This window comes from Rhynchophorus ferrugineus, unplaced genomic scaffold (genome assembly GCF_030347505.1).
Source record: "Rhynchophorus ferrugineus isolate W39M unplaced genomic scaffold, kcgeb_rfMv2 rfM2, whole genome shotgun sequence".
Taxonomy (NCBI): domain Eukaryota; kingdom Metazoa; phylum Arthropoda; class Insecta; order Coleoptera; family Curculionidae; genus Rhynchophorus; species Rhynchophorus ferrugineus.
The window spans coordinates 28,945,721-28,962,929 of NW_027472581.1; the positions used below are offsets into that span (position 1 = coordinate 28,945,721).

Genomic DNA, 17,209 nt, shown 5'->3' on the forward strand with positions numbered 1-17,209 from the left:
TACCTGGATATATAAAAAAGCAAATAGATTGTTCAGCGACCAAAAATACATTTAGCATAAATTATACGGCTCGTGGATGTGGGTGGTTGAAGGCAGTTTGAACTTTATTGTTGGAAAATGCGAAAATAAAAACGCAACACGAATATTATTTTAAAATGTTACTATATATATTTATCAGCGACGCGTTATAGTAAATATAGCGAGAGCTCATTTACACAAAAATAATATATAACATATAAATTACTTCATGACAAGCGTAAACAAAAGCATCGAATATAGTACAGATACTAAATATTTCGAAATATGAAAATGAAAACAAACCCAACGAGCAGATCAGTAATGAAAGTAATGCGAATAGTTACGACAGGTCACAGCCAAGAACATTTTCAACGTATTATATTAGCATATGATATATAATTTTTTTACAAATTCTTATAAGAAATTTAAGCATCAACGGACTTAATCTTGGAAACAGTTATACATTGTTTTATATAACTTAGATGAAAGTGAACAATATATACACATTGCAATACATATATTAATATGTACTATATCGCATAGGGTTCATATTATTTTGTCTACGCCTTGTTGATTTTGAGTTTAAACAAAAAATGTAGATTTAGTTACAGCTCTTTGAAATCTAATCCACATGGCACACTGGATAACAACAAAACATTATGTGTGTAAATTTCTAATTGAAATTCCTTGCAAAACAAAATTGTACAGATTATATATCTTGATCAAAAAACATATTTATTATAAGTATCTAAATAAATATTTCACAATTATAAAGTAAATAATCATCTAATATATCTATTTAAAATACACAAAATCGATACCACACTTAAACAGCCCTTGAATTCTGCCAAATATTGCTCGAATTTTGCCAAATTTTATTTCATAGAAATACTTTGGCACCAATCGATAACCTCATGTTCTACTCGACTACAGTCCTGGTCAAGCACATCAAAAAAAATCGAAAATAAATCATGTTTATTTTAAATATGACAATTTACTCTCTCCAGCCAATTTATCTAGATAAATTTAATAAAACTGGACAGGTTCCAAGATATCATCTAATATCGGTCATATTATAACAACATAATTTGGATTTATTTTATATAAATAGGAATATTTTTATATTGTATCATTGAGTAAGGTTTCGCTATTATCTAACAGATAACGTACAGTAATCCTAATAATATTGGGTGTGTGAGGTCGATAATGGTAACATATCTAGAAGGCGGTAGGCTACTATTATATTATTAGGTGCACTTTAAAAAGACGTCAATTTTAAATATAGGTATGTAACTAGGAGGACCCATCGGTCCTATCTCAGTCTCTGGTGAAATAATTTTTATACATGTCACTGCTGTATTTTTTATTATATGCACCTCACTACACAAGACTACACAAGATCAGATGGTTTGATTCTTTTGAGTCCATGTCCTGTTATGGTGGTATCTAAAAGCTGCAATACTTCAGTAATCTCATGAGAATGGAATCTTTCCTCATGCACCCTTGCAATTCTCTTGATTTCTTGACTGTGTATTTGAAGGTCTCGATATAGGTAATCAATCCCTATAGTATTTGGGTGCGCCCATAATACCTCTCAGGACTTACTTATGACTTATATTACTCTTTGCAGAACATCCCCATTCCCCATAATTGAACTCCGTAAGTCCATATAGGTTTCAGTATTTGCTCATATAATAGCAATTTATTAGGTAATGATAGTTGTGATTTTCTTCCAATTAGCCAGTACATATTCTTATACAATTCCAGTTCTTCTCTTTTCTTCTTTATATGTTCCTTCCGGCGAAGTGTTGCATCAAGATTCATTCCGAGATATTTAGCGTTGTTACTATATGGAATGATAGTATTATTTAATGTTATTGGTGCTTGTACGGTCTGATTGTAGGTGAACTACACATGCACAGATTTACTTTCATCAATTTTTATTTTCCAAGCTTGTTATTAAGCTAATTAAGTTCAATTATTTATATTGTCACTCGCCTGTTGTCATTTTCGTGAGGCTTCTTCACTATTGTCTCCGACAACTATAGTCGCAGTATCATCAGCAAATATAGCCATCGTAATATTCTCCATTTGTGGTATATCACAAGTGTTGAGTAGATAAAGCATTGGTCCCAATACACTTCCTTATGGTACACCTGCTTTAGCTTCTTTTATTGTAGAGTAAGCTTATTTTTGTTCTGACTTGACTCATTCTGGTTGTAATGTACGATTTTAATAATTCGGTGTGTTGTTTTGATAACCTTTTCTGTAATTTATGAACAAGGCCTTCATGCCAAATCTTATCGAAGGCTTGACTCTAAACATTCTGGTTGCAATGTACGATTTTAATAGTTCGGTGTGTTGTTTTGGTAACATTTTCTGTAGTTTATGAACAAGACCTTCATGCCAAACCTTACCGAAGGCTTGTGCTAATCAAAAAATATTAAAGGATATAGCTGAACATACTTTTTTACTTTCGTCGGCTTTTTCAATAACAAAAGTATTAAACATCAATGCAATTTCGAGCGTTCCTTTTTTTGGGCTATTGTGTAGAGAGTAATGTCAAAACTATCGATTTTAACAATTAGGTTAACATTTCTAACGGCTGTTATGTATATTGATACTCTATATTTTTACCAAGTGGCATCGGTGATTAAAATACATATAAGCATCTAAAAGACAGATGTTCGTCCTCCGATAATGGGTTTAGTCTCTTTTCGCATCGCCAGAAAATAGTATAACATGACATTCAAACGTAAATTCGAGAGACCCAGTCTAACTTCTCTTATGTTAACAATAAGTTTATCGTTAGAATTACTTTCTCTAATAACAGGTCAATTGAAAAGTCCCCGCCCTGACACATAGATGGCGCTACTAGAATTAAATCCATATGTTTTTTAGTTAGCCCTAACCCTCAAAAGATGCGTATAGAAATTAGACAGCAGTCGGATCATTACTTTGTGAATTATAGGATTTTGAGTGAAGTAACTTTTGTTATTGTGAAAAAATGGATATAAAGGAATTTCGCGTGTTGATAAAAGATTGCTTTTTGATGGGAAAAAATACAGTTGAAGCAAGAACTTGGCTTGATGCCGAGTTTCCGGACACTGCCCGAGGAAAATCAACCATCAAGGATTGATATGCTAAGTTTAGACGTGGTAAAATGAGCACCGAAGACGGTGAACGCAGTGGACACCCAAAAGAGGTTGTTACCAACGAAAACATGAAAATATCCACAAAATGATTTTGAATGACTGTAAATTGAAATTGAATGAAATAGCGTGAAATAAGTTGGGGGGTTGCTATAATCAGTGTATCACGCTTCAGGAGAATTATGTTGAATAAAAAGAACTAGTTTTGTCAAAAAAATGTGTTTCACTATGGTAGGGGGACGGGAACTTTTCAATTGATAACTAATGATAAATTAACAATTGATAAATTAACAATTAGTGGAATCGTACGCAAATTTTAGATAGATTGGATATTAACAGCTTGAACAGATTATTTGATTGATTGACTTCAACAGTAACTCAGACAGTGAGTAAATGAAATTTTCGGGATATGTGATGATAATACAATGCTGACAATTATAAAAAGAAGGTGATGGAAGTGGAAACAACTAAAGATGTGTTTATAATTAATGGAGGATAACTGTAAAAACTGTATTGTAGAGTGTGAAACATTTGTGTTAAGTATACACAGAAATATGCATTAGGTTAGAATGTATGAGGAGAGAATGAATATATCAAAATAAGTTGACAAGGTAACTCAACAACGAAGGAAACAAGAACTAAACGTAAAAAGGTAAATATGCTCTCTAATGAAGGTAAAATACATTATTTTGATATATAGTTGTTAATTACGTGGATTAGGACTCGAGGGAATACCACTATATAAAAGACGCGCCTATAACTCTACATCATGGATGGTGTGGAAAAGACTTCAATGTATAATAAAATAATAATTGATAGCTGTTAGCTATGTACTAAATATGGCGGATGTATATACTCGCTTTACTAAGCTCCCTCTTAATATTTTCACTGGTTCCCTTATACAGTCAATTTCTATTTTTTCGATATTTATTAAATAACACTTGAATAATAAACAAATTGTTTTATGAGGAAGTGCCAAAAAATCGATAATTAATTAGGAAATCCTTCACAACACCAGTTATCAGTCTATCAATTAAAATTAACACCAGAATTCATATCATAACAAAAAACACCTTGAATAAAGTACAACTTGATAAGATATTGGTTAGTCATGCAATAAACACTCAAATAATTCAGCAAAAATACCTTATGTCGAAATAAATATTAAAACCTAAAAGGTGCATCAAAGAACTGAAACTTATCGTAGCATTTCAAGGATTTTTTTGATTAAAAAATATTCAAAATGATTAGACAACATAAGAGTTAATTAAAGCGCACGTGAGTTGCATGGACCTATATATTAAGTGGGCTAGGAAATCATTCAGATTTTGTTTAAATAGTGGATCTGGTTGAATTTTCCTTGAGATTCAGATTTTATCTTTTTGACAATTCGTGTAAGAATACAAGCTATAATTTATATAGATTTTCTCGTGGTACCTGGTGATTGCGTAATATCATATACCAAACTTGGTTATAAATAACATAATATTATATGATAATTGGGATTATGTGTTTGGTAATAAAAATTGCAAATACATGCTATAAATATATTGAGCACTCCAGTTTTGACACAAAATATCAATTGGATCAAGAAATGCGTTGTTTTATAAAAATTGTATATGCAAATACAAGAATATCTATCAATAGGATACAGTATAATATAATGTTGAATTATAATATTAGGTACCTCGATGTATTCTGATCATTTTATTGCTTTAAAAAAAACATTACTGAGAAAAAATTGTATTATTAAACCCAGTGTTGCTATAATCAACCCCACTGTTGCTATGATCAACCCCACTGTTGCTTTGAAAAATATGTAAGTCGATTGATATTAAAAATCCTGTTTATTAGCCCGATGTAGCTATAAATCTGATTTCTCCAATGTAAGTTGCCACAGAAATTGACAACAACCTCAATCATCATCATAATTATACTCGAAAAACCTGACAATCCGGCAGAAGAAGCCGCATCTTAAAGGTCTATTTCACTGCTATTTGCGATATAAAAATTTATTGAGAAACTGTTGTTAAAACGTATTAAACTATTCATAAAAATGCCAGATTTCGTCCGCCAGAGTATAGCATTTGTGATTAATCTACAAAATGAACAAATTGCTTTTCGAACGAAAATTTAGAGCCTGGCATGAAGGGGCATTCTCAACAATTAAATCTATTTCGGCTGGAAGCCGGTTCCGCAGGGGCAGCATCTTGGAACCACTCCTGTACTTGCTCTACACTGCTGATTTAGGTACTAACAACAACAGAAACAATTCTTGGGACATTCGCCGACAACACAGTTATCGTGGTAAAAAATATATATCTACCTAAATCTATATAAAAAGTACAAGTAACAGTCAACAAGATCTACAAATCGACCCGAGACTGGAAAATACACCTTCAAATATGTTAATGTTAATTAAATATGTTAATTTTGCCTTTCGACGACATAACAAAACCCCAATTACAGCACTTGACTCAAGCAGAATCAGTCAAATACCTCGGCATCCATCTCGATGGTAGATAAATTGAAAATATCATGCTAAACAACAAGCACATTAGACTCTCAACTTGACTTAAAATTAAAGAGATTCGTTTATCAATCAAGCATAAAGCCAATTTGGAGCTGCGGAGTACACATATGCTACACAAAATAGTAATCCAACACAAGGTTCTTCGATTAATTACCAAAGCTTATCGCTACGTAACCAACAAAGAGCTGCTCACTGACCTCGAAAATGGATATACGAAGTGATCCAAGATCCCAATTCGCCTTAAAACATGATAAAACGTTCCTAAAACACAGCAACATAGAAGCAATGCAGCTACTGGACAACACGCAGAAAGTCAGAAGAATGAAGTGGATCAAACCACACAAACATGTATACTGAAAAATTGGTACATACTGGTATATTAATCCCGTACTCGCCTTACCGAGCCGAGCGTTATCATACAAGATGATTTTGGGCATATTGCTCATTACTGCTGATATGTTATGATAACAGGTCGCTCAATTTGACCAACTGACGTCGACAGACATCTGCTCTAACAATACATGACTCTCCTGCGCTAACCCTTGACTTTTTGCTCTCGGCATCGTCGTAATAGATCCACTTTTCATCGCCAGTCACACACACGTCACAAAACATTTCGAACATATTTTCTCTCATTGTTTTACCTATTCCAATCAATGGCGTTGATATGATTCAAAAGTGGCATTTTCATTTCAAGCTGTTTCAAGTCAATTCTTAGCTTCCCCCTTATTTTCCCCTTCAATCTTTTCCATCGCATGTAAACGTTTGGAAAGAGTTAATTCATCAATTGCTAAACTGTCTAAAAGTTCTTTGAAAGTTTGAGCTAAGTTATAAGTCTTTCAATTCACTGTCTACGGACTTTTTTTGGTCCTCCTGACCGTTCTTTCTCACTAACATTAAAATCCCCACTATTAATCGTTGAAATCATACCAATACCTGGGATCTCCATAAGTTTCTAAAAGTGTTCGATGGGCTTCGGCAGCAGGTTTCTTCAAATTAAGCAACAAAAATATATCGCTGATAAAAATTAATATAAGCAAATAATAATTAATTCAGATTTTTCAGACAAAACGCAAAGAGCTTTTTCGTGCAAATAGCCATTTAAGTGATATTCTTGAAATAGCAAAGTGCGAATATATACTCGAATCGTATCTAAGACAACAATGTGACATAAAAACAGCAGCACTGAAATTCGTATTAAATGGCAATCATTTTTCACAAGTAAGTCGTTGGTATAGAAATCGAACAGCGGAAAAGAAAATACTCTAGTGTACATAGTAAAACAAATTATTTTCGGCTGTTATTTTGGACGCTGCATTCCAACTGGATATAAAAATAACAGACACGAGGCTATATTTAAAAACTGGCAATATTTGTAGATCGCGCAGCATTTTAAATTCGACAACTATTAGGCGATATTTATCGGGAAATGACTGGATCCCTGCGACTTAATTAAGCACTTTCTGACCAGCTTGCGGAAAGATTGGAGTAATGATATCACCTGTTCCAAGTCATCCCGTAATTATTTTCATACCTGCGTCTAAAATTATGCCAGTGATTCGCGTATTTCGGGGATATTTTTTATCAACTATATTTAGATGCCATATAAATTGTTATATGTTTACATCCTGTCTCAGGTACTAAAGTCTGTATTTTTATTACTTCTCAATTCATGCGCAGATATCACTTTACTGAGAAAAAACTGTTCATTTACAACAAGAAATATTTGGATTAACACACTTTCATGTATCTCAATAAAACTGTTGGAAATACTGAGAAATATTTATCAGGGTAAAGCAACAAAAAACTTAATTTAATATACCAATTTACTCAAGGCCATGGGCATAAAAATACTTATGCGATGATAAGTTTTGTCATTCTGTAAAAAAATTACGACTTTACTATTTAAAATATTAAGTATTTGCGTATATTCTGATCAAATTTTAAAAAGGCATTTCAGAAGATTCTATATCTGGTGAATACGCTGCTGCTGCCAATACTTTCAATTTGTTCGTCAGTAGATATCTGCAATAACAGTTCAACTCAGTTTTAGTGGTTTGTAACACACTTCACCTTACGGATCGCACCATATATGCAGTAAGGTTTTAAGGCTATAAACATTACACTTCGGTGTCGACCTTTTGACCCCTTTTCATCACCACAGATATTTCATTTTTATATAACAATTAAATGCCACGTATAGTAATAAAACAACAAAAAATGATAAAATCGCAATAAACGGTAATCAAGAACAACATTTTGAAATGGTTCGAAATAGAACTTTCAGTTAATTCGTGTGGTAATTACTTTCCCTCTCTTTTCGATCATTTCCATCGTCTATAACCGTTTGAAAAAAGTTGATTCGTTAGCTGGTAAATTGTCTGAAATTTCCTTGAAAGTTTCAACTGGGTTTTAGACCAATAAGTTTTGCAGTCTTTTTTAAAAACTATTTTGATCCTTCGGGCTATACATTATCATTGACATCAAAATTGCCACTTTTAATTCTCAAGTTTCTAAAAGTATTCGTTTGTAACAGTTGTTTGCATGCATTACTTCGCATTTTCACCAATTGATATCGCTTGTAAAAATAAAAGCAAGCACCCAATAGGTATTATATATTACAAATACATTTTATCATTCGATATAATCTTCCTTGACTCTAACACAGCGAGTCCACATTAATATTAAATGTCATATCTATTTCAGAATTAAGGACAGCCTTTGACCTCCTGGACAGAAACCAAGATGGAAAGGTGACCACTAGGGAATTCAAAATAATGCTGAACAATTTAGGTATAGATGTAAAAGAAAAAGTAGTGGAGGAACTTATTAAAAATGCTAGTCATGCTGGTAAGGCTTGCGATAAATATCTCAATCAGTATCATCATCAACCCGCTCTTGCAGGAAAAGAATTAATAGACGAAAACGACTTTTTGAAATTCGTGAAACAAATCCAAGACTTGTGTCCGATAAAAAACAACAGCGAGGATGAAGAACTCAACCTGTTGGCTGCTTTCAAGGTTTTCGATTTAGACAATGACGGATACATCACAAAAGATGAACTACGTATAGCGATGGAGATGATCGACGAAGATATCACGGAAGAACAACTCAGTCACATTATGGAGATAGCCGATACAGATAAAGATGGGAAAATAAATTATAAAGGTAATTTAATCTTGTCATTAATAGTTGATAATTAATTTTCCATATTGATTTCAGAATTTTCTCATCTGATGTGTGAAGGTCCAAAAATCTGACATCCCAAAAGTCATAAATAAACTTGAACTATCCTCCGTCCCCATCAATGACCCATTGGACTGAAGTGTTAAAGAATACATAAATTAGCACCAAAATATTTATATGTTATAGTTAGGCATTTACTTATAGTAATGATAATTATATTGAAGATTATCATCCATGTTATAATCTTCCCAACAAATATGGTTGTAAAATAAAATTGCTTGTTTTTATAAAAAAAAAGATTTATTGAAAATTCTAATTTTTTCAATCAAATCCAGTATGTATACAAGATGTGTTTAAAAAGTAACAAAAATGTTGACATTTTACAGACTTTATATATGTAACCAAAGAAGAAATACATGATGACATTGAAATCAAAGCAACATGGGCAATGCGTCGAAAATAAGAAGTTTGAAGTGACGCAAACTACAGGAAGCTGAATAGTATAAGGTTGCAGATGTATTATCCCACACTTGTCTTCCTTGTGTATTGATGCAAGTACAAGCATATCCAATGTCAGCCCGAATACTAAAAACGCATTCTCATAATGGTCATAAAAATGTGGAAGAAAACGACGGCACAGGTCATCTTAGCACTATAACTAAGAATATTACCTACAAGTTAAGTGTCATTTGCATGAAGCGATTTGAAGAAAACCCCTGAATTTTGTGAAAAGCAATTCATTATTTTGCATCTGCTCACACATCATTGCTTATCTGTGAATTTTTGGCAAAAAAATAACACTGTGGCAACTGTGTCCCAAGCTCCATATTATGCAAACATGGCCCTACTTAACTTTTTCTATTCCCAAAAATAAAAATAATAATTGAAGGACCGTCATTCAAAGTGAATCACTGAAAGATCACAAGGCTATGCTAAAGAACCATTTCCAAACTTTTAATAGTCTACTTTAATTAAATAAAATATTTTCTGAAAAATAAAAATTACTGTTACTTTCTTAACACACCTTGTACATAAACTGTAGTGACCAAAAAACCATATTAAAAATAACATTAGCAAAGCATATTATGTATTGAATAAGTCACTTAGATCAATTTGCATTTTAACAAAGACATGCATTGACTTTGTCAGAGAATCCAAAGTTAAGATTACAGAAAACAATATCAGTACAAAGTCCCTGAAGTATATTTAACACATATCCTATAAAATTATAAGATTATAAAGCAATGAACTTTTATAAAGACTAATAACTATTTATGACTAGATTATATTATACACACCTAGATATATCTAAGATAATCCAGTACTTACAATTTATTAATCATCTTATTGTATGAGTTTGTTAGAGATTCTTTCCCCAAAAACTTTTGTTTTGATGCATTTAACAAGAATATTGCTAAAACTGTAATGCTAAATCCTATTAATGTGCCTAAAATGTATGTAGGATGCATATTGTCCCACTCCCTAAATAGTATTGCTGAAGCACAAATAACCATTGTAGTGAACATTACATAATATATAGGTGTAACTACACTAGTATCAAAAATATCTAGTGCTTTATTTAAATAATTTAACTGTAAACATATGAACAAAACTACACACAGGAATAACAATGCTATAATCCACAGATGATCTGGTGTTAATTGACCTGAAAGATATTTATTAATATTATGTGAGAAATTACCTATATTAATTATACCTTCAAAGTAACTCCTTATACTAATTCCAAGTGCCTTGCATGACATAACTGTTAAACTGCCCACAGAAGAACAAAGAGATATATAAACTAATACATAACGGTTTCCATATTTTGGTCCAATTAAGAATATCACAAGGAATGTTAAAACAACAACAATCGATACATAATACAAAAATTCTATTTGTAAAACTCTAGACATCAAGTCATCAATGGACTGAAAATCCTCTTCTTTTGGAGCAAACACAACTATCATTGTTGATCCCAAAATACACAAAACACACCCCATCTGTAAATTATATCAATTATGTATATGTTAACACCTAAAAATATATGGGTATTACCTTTCCTTTAATTGTAAGTGCCTCATTTAAAAACTTTGAAGCCAACAAAGCAGAAACTAACACACTCAGTGCTCCCAAAGGTGTAACAAGAGATGCAGGAGCAAATGTGTATGCCACAAAGTTAGCTAGCTCGCCAATCCCCACTATTTAAAAAAAATACAGCAATTAATAGTACATTTCAAAAACTTGCAAACTATTAAAATCTTACTAATAAAGAGTCCTGTCCACCATGTCCAATCCTTCAAATATCCAAAACCCCCAGCTGAAGCTCTTAAACCTACTTGATTCAGTCTATTCAACGATATCTTTTTAATAATAAAACTTGATCCAATAAATACAGAAGAAATTACAGCCAGAAATAATCCGACATAAAATTGCGAATCAGCTTTTTGCAAATTTGAGATATTTAAACGTTCAGTCCGGACTTCAGCCATTATTTTAAAGATAAAGACTTCTTTATAACGCTTTTCAGATTAAAACATTTGTAAATTGAATCATAATACTATTACAAACCTATGACTTACAACTACGTATTGATAAGATTAAGGAAAAAAGATTGTTAAGGATTATATATTATAAACAATAAAGTGAGGTTTAAGGCAAGTACTTAATATAGGAATAGGAATGCCTAAAAAATATCGATACGCAGTTCTAACGATATTTTTTAAAAATAATATCAATATTTTCAGCCTGTTATTTTTTGAACAATATATCGTTATTCTTCAATAACAATATAAAATTAGTAGTTAATTTTAAAGGTTTAGTATAATTTCGTTGTTAGTTTCAAAGGTTTTCAAAAATATCACAAATATTGTAAAAAAAATTCGATATATTTTTCCGCCGATATATCAATAGATTACCCATACGATATCGATACGATATATATCATTACTTTTTCTTAAATATCCAAAACGTTCTATCGATACTTTTTAAATATCAATATGGGGATATATCGATATTTCAGAATAGATATGCAGACAAAATATCGGTATATTATTGTATCGATATTTTTTGAAAAAAATATCTATACTTTTGTCCGGTAGTTTTTGACCAATATACCCATATTTTTAAAAAGAAATTATACATATTTTTAAAATATCGATATGACGTAATATCGATATTTTTTTCGCCGACCAACACCTCTACTTCAGAATAGTTATGCCAACAAGATATCGATATTAGTTTTATATATTTATATTTATGGACGATATAACTTTCTATCGAAATTTTTTTCAGCCAATATTTTTTCAGGAAACTTAAGCATATATATTTCTTAAACATTATAAAAAAACCGTTTTATTATTTTTAATAAGCCTTTAAAATTGGTACTTAATTTTCTAAAAGAAATATCGATATTTTCTACCGATAAATCGATATTTTTTCGGTGGCCAACACCCTATTCAGAATTCAATTTGTTCAAACATGATTCAAACGCCAAAACTGTAACAAGAAGAAAACATAGGTTACAAATTGAAATTTGAAAATTTGTTTACTTTTTAAGTAGCTTCTTTAAATATAAAAAAATATAAATAGTTTAAAATTACCATGCCAAATTGGAATCAAATACAGAGTCAACTACGACATCCTGCTAATCCAGTGGTATTTTTTGATGTCTCAGTAGGCACCACAGTACGTAAAATAATGGAAAAATATGCACTATAATTAAAGAATTATTTATAATAGGAAATTGGTCGTATGATATTTGAATTATTTGCCGATGTGGTTCCAAAAACAAGTGAAAATTTTAGACAATTCTGCACTGGAGAATTTCGAAAAGATGCTGTACCTCTAGGTTACAAAGGGGCGAGTTTTCATCGTGTTATAAAAGATTTTATGATACAAGGTGGAGACTTTGTAAATGTAATTAGATTAAAAATATTATTTTTGAATGTGTTACATATATTAAATATATTTTAGGGCGATGGAACAGGTGTTATGAGTATATATGGCGGCAGCACTTTTGCAGACGAAAATTTTACCTTAAAACATGATACCCCTGGCTTATTATCAATGGCTAATAGCGGCAAAGACACTAATGGTTGTCAGTTTTTCATAACATGTGCCAAATGTAATTTTTTAGATGGTAAACATGTAGTATTTGGACGTGTTATAGATGGTTTGTTAGTAATGCGTAAAATTGAAAATGTACCTACAGGCCCTAATAATAAACCAAAAATTCCAGTAACCATTATACAATGTGGTCAAATGTAACTGTTGATTATTTATATGTATATTTTTAAATAAAATATAAAAGTAAGCATATTTGTATATTTTTCTCACTCGAAAAGATTTTGGCTATAACCTAATAATTTGCTGTTACTGGAACATTTTGTAAATAATTACTGAGGTTAACTTTCTTGTATACCACGATTAAATTACAAAAATATAGCATGGAGTCAGCAACTAAAGACGATTTATTGAAAATATATAATTTTCTCACTGACTTAAGTTGCTGTAATAGATGCATTCTCAGATACTTGGGTTTTCATATATCAAATGAAGAAAATCCTTTTCAGGATCCCGACAAATTTTTTATGGATCTTAAGAATGACAAAAATGATGGAGACATCACCTCAAAACGAATTAAAAAGAACCCTTGCCCGGTATGCCTAAATTGTTTTGATCCAGAAACCCTAGAAAAACTTATCAGCAACTGTAATATTAATGCTCAAGGCTTTAAATACAATAATTTCTTTTTCAATATAAGTTTTCCTAAATGTTTAGCAGTAAGAACTCATGGCATGTATCTGCATCTGAAAAAACAATTTCCGCAGTTTAAATTTAAGTCTTTATATGATACAACAGGTAAATAGTTTTGTAATTTAAGAAGTTAAAATAACTTGGATCTGTTATTTCTAGAATCAGTATTAGAGCAGGCCCATAAAATATTCAGATATATAGCAGCTGATATTTTATCAAAAACATTACAAAAAACATTTCATCCTAAATCAAATTTTAGTTTATTAATAACAATATGTTATGGTGATGACGATAAGGTAAGAAGCATACTTGATAATAAAAAACAATAGTAATTAATTTTATGAAAAAGGAGGTGGAAAACATGAAACAAATAATTGCAAAGAAATCAAGTAGGAGGAGATGTGTTGATATTGAAGTCAGTCGAAACAATATATTTGAGTTTTTAAAGGATATTAATCCTGAAAAATTTGAAAATACTTTTACTACACCACCCGTTATACCAGAAAAAAATATATTCATAGAGAAAGTTGAATTAACTGCAGATCCAATCTATTTGGGAGGTAGATATCTGAAGTTTAAAAGAAATGTTGGCCAAACCCCTTGGGTTATAGATGGTGTAAGTGTCTCTGAACATAATATTCAAGACATTATATTTGATGCAGTTTGCATCTCTCTTGGGTAAGTTTATTAATACTATATTAGAAAGTATTATTGGCATATTCACAATTTATAGATGTAGTAGAGATATGATGACGTTTTGTGCTAGTGGCCGTGAAGATTTGGATGTGAGAATGTTGGGTACTGGTAGACCATTTTATATCAAAATTGACAATCCAAAAGATAGAAATATTTCAAAGGATCAATTAACGCAAATTGAAAAAGAAATAATAAAAACCAAACTGGCTGCTGTCATAAAATTACAAGCAGTTTATGCTTCAGAATTGAATCGTATAAAACTGGGAGAAGAGGAAAAGAAGAAAACCTACAGAGCACTTTGCAAAACAGAATCGCCCAACATCAAGGAAGCTATAGAATCTATCAATAAACAACCGCTAAATTTAGAAATCACTCAGCTCACACCAATGAGAGTGCTTCATAGAAGAACTTTACTAGCCAGAAAAAAAACAATTCATAGTATTAAAGCTATGGAATTACCTGGTATAACATAATATTCAAGATTACTTTCAGTGTTAGTTTGAATCTTGTTCTAGGTCATAAAGAGTTGTTTGAAGTTGAGTTTGTAACTCAAGCAGGTACATATGTGAAAGAATTTGTACATGGAGATTTTAATAGAACGACACCTAGTCTAAGTTCTGTGGTGGGGTACCCGACTGACCTTGTAGCTCTAGATTGTATTGACATTGAATTAATATGGCCTGAAAAAGATTAATAGAGAATTTGAATAGAATGAGCAATATTTTATATCCAATGTGTTTTACCAGCGACCTTTGTCGCCGCTTGAAGAAACTTGAACTAATACATCCACCTTAATATAAATGGGCGATTTTACTTATATTTTTAAATCAACTTGCAAAATGCTCCCGATACACCTAATTTAAATTGTTGGAATTTACTTACATTTTTAATTAAATTTAGGTTAATTGAAGGCGTTTTAATTAAATTAAGGGTTAATTTTCCATGCTGCCGATAGAGCCGTATAAGATATTAAAAATATGGTATGAGAGACACAAATGACTACATATATATAGGAGCTTTTTGCAATTTGTTCAAAGTTATTATGGCAAGTATATATAATAACGTAACAGAGGGGGTGTAGCAAAATAAATAATATAAGAACACAGTTCTACAAATTCTAATGTTTAATAATAAAATCGAATGAAAGAAATAATAAACGCCTGTAGTCAAAAATGTATAGCCTTAGGGTAAAAGAGCCAAGCATGGAGTAAGTCCTACCTGAAAAATTTTGTCAAATTCTATATACCCATATTCCTTTCTTTTCTCTTCATTCTCCCAAGATTACTATTATCACAACTGCTGCAGCAATATTCAACGGTGCGACATTTCCTCTAATTCTTAGTAATATTTTTTTTGCAAAAAATAAAATTGTATAAACACTCTGGTGCAGTATTCCATCAGTAATTGCATAACAATATTCAGATGCAGAGCTTTTGTTATATATTATTAATATATTAATAATATATTTTCTGTTTTGTGGATAATAAAAGGTAAATAAATCCCTCATTTATTATTGAACCTTTTTAAGTAAATATCATAAAAATAGAAAAATATTCACATTTTCAAAAAAATAATTTTCTTTGCAGCTGACATCCCTAATAATAAAGGAAATCATGAATCAAGTGTGGTACATAGAATACAAAAATATACGTTTCTGTATTCTATGAGTGTAGTATAGTCTAAAATAAAGAATTCAAAATATACGTATTGTAAAACATGTTATCTGCTAAGGAAGTCGGCCACCGAGAAAAATATTGATATTTTAAATAATATCGATATACCGTTTTCCATAGTTTTTCAAAAATATCGATAGTTTGTTTTAACTAGTGTTGGGAACAATCGACTGTTCAGTTATTGACTACTTTTTACTATCGACTACTTCAGTTGCTATTTTTGGTTCGACTGTTTTTACTAGTAACTGTTTTCAGTAGCTATTTTCGGTCCGACTGATTTTATTACTATTTACTATAGACTGTTTCAGTCGTTTACTTTTAGTTACTATTTTCGGTTCTACTATTTCATTCGACTGATTTTTAACATTCTGGCCTTCCGTCCTAGCCGCGACCTTGAAAGTAATGCCCTGAATTTATGCTTATATAGATTTATATGTAATATATGTGGTTTTATGTTTTTTTTTATAGTTTGCTTGTGAATAACTATGTATTGTGAATTAATATAGCAGCATTTTGGAAAACTAGTTTTCGAGGAAAAAAAAAATTGTAAATAATAAATAGTAAGATACTTTTGACTGGCATAATAGGTAATACTTTTTTAATAAACTTTCACGATTTTTGTCCCAGCCTTTTGTTTGTCAAAGCTTTTTTCCTAAAATATTGAAAACTAAAATTAGGTTCCAAAGGTTTCAGAAATTGCATCGATTCCAAAAGGTTTGAAGTTTTTGCAGTAAGAGTTGTTAAATTTCTTTTAAAAATATTAACGGTGAAGAGGTGAATAAAGTATATTAAATCTTTGTAATAAATACATTATAGGAAAACTCTACTTTAATATTCAACAACTGTTTATTTTGATGGCTATTAAGAAGAGCACCACAATTTTTATTTGTTGACGAATGGATTATCTTAACAGACTGTGTTCAACATGTTTTAGCCCCTTGAAATAATGACCACCGAGTTATCTGGTGAAAGATGTCTTTAATTATACCGTTAATAAGGTGACTGCAGCATTCCACCAAATCCAGGATTTTAACAAGTGAATGGGGAAAAAAATTTCAAAATTGTCTATTAGATGTCATCAATAAAAGACTGACAATTTTAGAAATGAACATAATATGCAGGAAATCCCCATTTTTAGATCCTAGACTTAAAAGGCAGGATTTGGTATTGCAAATAATGCTGAGGCGATACAA

The 17,209-nt window shown here is 31.1% G+C and overlaps 4 protein-coding genes across 5 annotated transcripts in view; 3 read left to right on the forward strand and 1 right to left on the reverse strand.

The window, feature by feature from the left end:
* Eip63F-1 (Ecdysone-induced protein 63F 1) overlaps positions 1-10,958 on the forward strand; it is a 29,126-nt gene extending 18,168 nt beyond the window's left edge. The window contains exons 4-6 of the mRNA XM_076397114.1: positions 8,410-8,553; positions 8,608-8,871; positions 8,926-10,958. Of these exons, the coding sequence (XP_076253229.1) occupies positions 8,410-8,553; positions 8,608-8,871; positions 8,926-8,963 (446 nt within the window). The 3' untranslated portion in view covers positions 8,964-10,958. The remainder of the gene's footprint in view (positions 1-8,409; positions 8,554-8,607; positions 8,872-8,925) is intronic.
* Positions 9,168-12,479, reverse strand: spict (magnesium transporter spict). The gene is made up of 4 exons (XM_076397106.1): positions 11,156-12,479; positions 10,948-11,090; positions 10,607-10,892; positions 9,168-10,555 (listed from the first exon to the last, which is right to left on the reverse strand). Exons 1-4 carry the CDS (start codon positions 11,379-11,381, stop codon positions 10,215-10,217), a joined length of 996 nt encoding a protein of 331 aa, XP_076253221.1. The 5' UTR covers positions 11,382-12,479; the 3' UTR covers positions 9,168-10,214.
* LOC143191749 (peptidyl-prolyl cis-trans isomerase H) lies at positions 12,437-13,204 on the forward strand. The gene is made up of 3 exons (XM_076397112.1): positions 12,437-12,576; positions 12,631-12,807; positions 12,865-13,204. Exons 1-3 carry the CDS (start codon positions 12,493-12,495, stop codon positions 13,156-13,158), a joined length of 555 nt encoding a protein of 184 aa, XP_076253227.1. The 5' UTR covers positions 12,437-12,492; the 3' UTR covers positions 13,159-13,204.
* Positions 13,205-13,263: 59 nt separating this feature from the next.
* On the forward strand, positions 13,264-15,071 carry LOC143191740 (putative tRNA pseudouridine synthase Pus10). 2 transcript variants are annotated; one of them, XM_076397103.1, is made up of 6 exons: positions 13,269-13,401; positions 13,464-13,752; positions 13,807-13,943; positions 13,997-14,325; positions 14,381-14,805; positions 14,859-15,071. In XM_076397103.1, exons 2-6 carry the CDS (start codon positions 13,482-13,484, stop codon positions 15,035-15,037), a joined length of 1,341 nt encoding a protein of 446 aa, XP_076253218.1. In that variant the 5' UTR covers positions 13,269-13,401; positions 13,464-13,481; the 3' UTR covers positions 15,038-15,071. The 2 variants fall into 2 exon arrangements, with proteins under 2 accessions (XP_076253217.1, XP_076253218.1); XM_076397102.1 differs by having other exon boundaries at positions 13,264-13,752.
* Positions 15,072-17,209: the final 2,138 nt, after the last annotated feature.

What these genes read in the sequence shown, in the direction of transcription:
- LOC143191749 (XM_076397112.1), top strand. Translation starts at nt 12,493, where the DNA reads ATGCCAAATTGGAATCAAATACAGAGTCAACTACGACATCCTGCTAAT. An exon ending in ATGTCTCAGTAGGCACCACA is followed by an intron (nt 12,577 to 12,630) that starts GTACGTAAAATA and finishes TATTTATAATAG; the next exon opens with GAAATTGGTCGTATGATATT. An exon ending in AAGGTGGAGACTTTGTAAAT is followed by an intron (nt 12,808 to 12,864) that starts GTAATTAGATTA and finishes AATATATTTTAG; the next exon opens with GGCGATGGAACAGGTGTTAT.
- LOC143191740 (XM_076397102.1), top strand. Translation starts at nt 13,338, where the DNA reads ATGGAGTCAGCAACTAAAGACGATTTATTGAAAATATATAATTTTCTC. An exon ending in GTCTTTATATGATACAACAG is followed by an intron (nt 13,753 to 13,806) that starts GTAAATAGTTTT and finishes TGTTATTTCTAG; the next exon opens with AATCAGTATTAGAGCAGGCC. An exon ending in TAAAGCTATGGAATTACCTG is followed by an intron (nt 14,806 to 14,858) that starts GTATAACATAAT and finishes ATCTTGTTCTAG; the next exon opens with GTCATAAAGAGTTGTTTGAA.
- spict (XM_076397106.1), bottom strand. Translation starts at nt 11,381, where the DNA reads ATGGCTGAAGTCCGGACTGAACGTTTAAATATCTCAAATTTGCAAAAA. An exon ending in GTGGACAGGACTCTTTATTA is followed by an intron (nt 11,091 to 11,155) that starts GTAAGATTTTAA and finishes TTTTTTAAATAG; the next exon opens with TGGGGATTGGCGAGCTAGCT. An exon ending in CACTTACAATTAAAGGAAAG is followed by an intron (nt 10,893 to 10,947) that starts GTAATACCCATA and finishes TATAATTTACAG; the next exon opens with ATGGGGTGTGTTTTGTGTAT.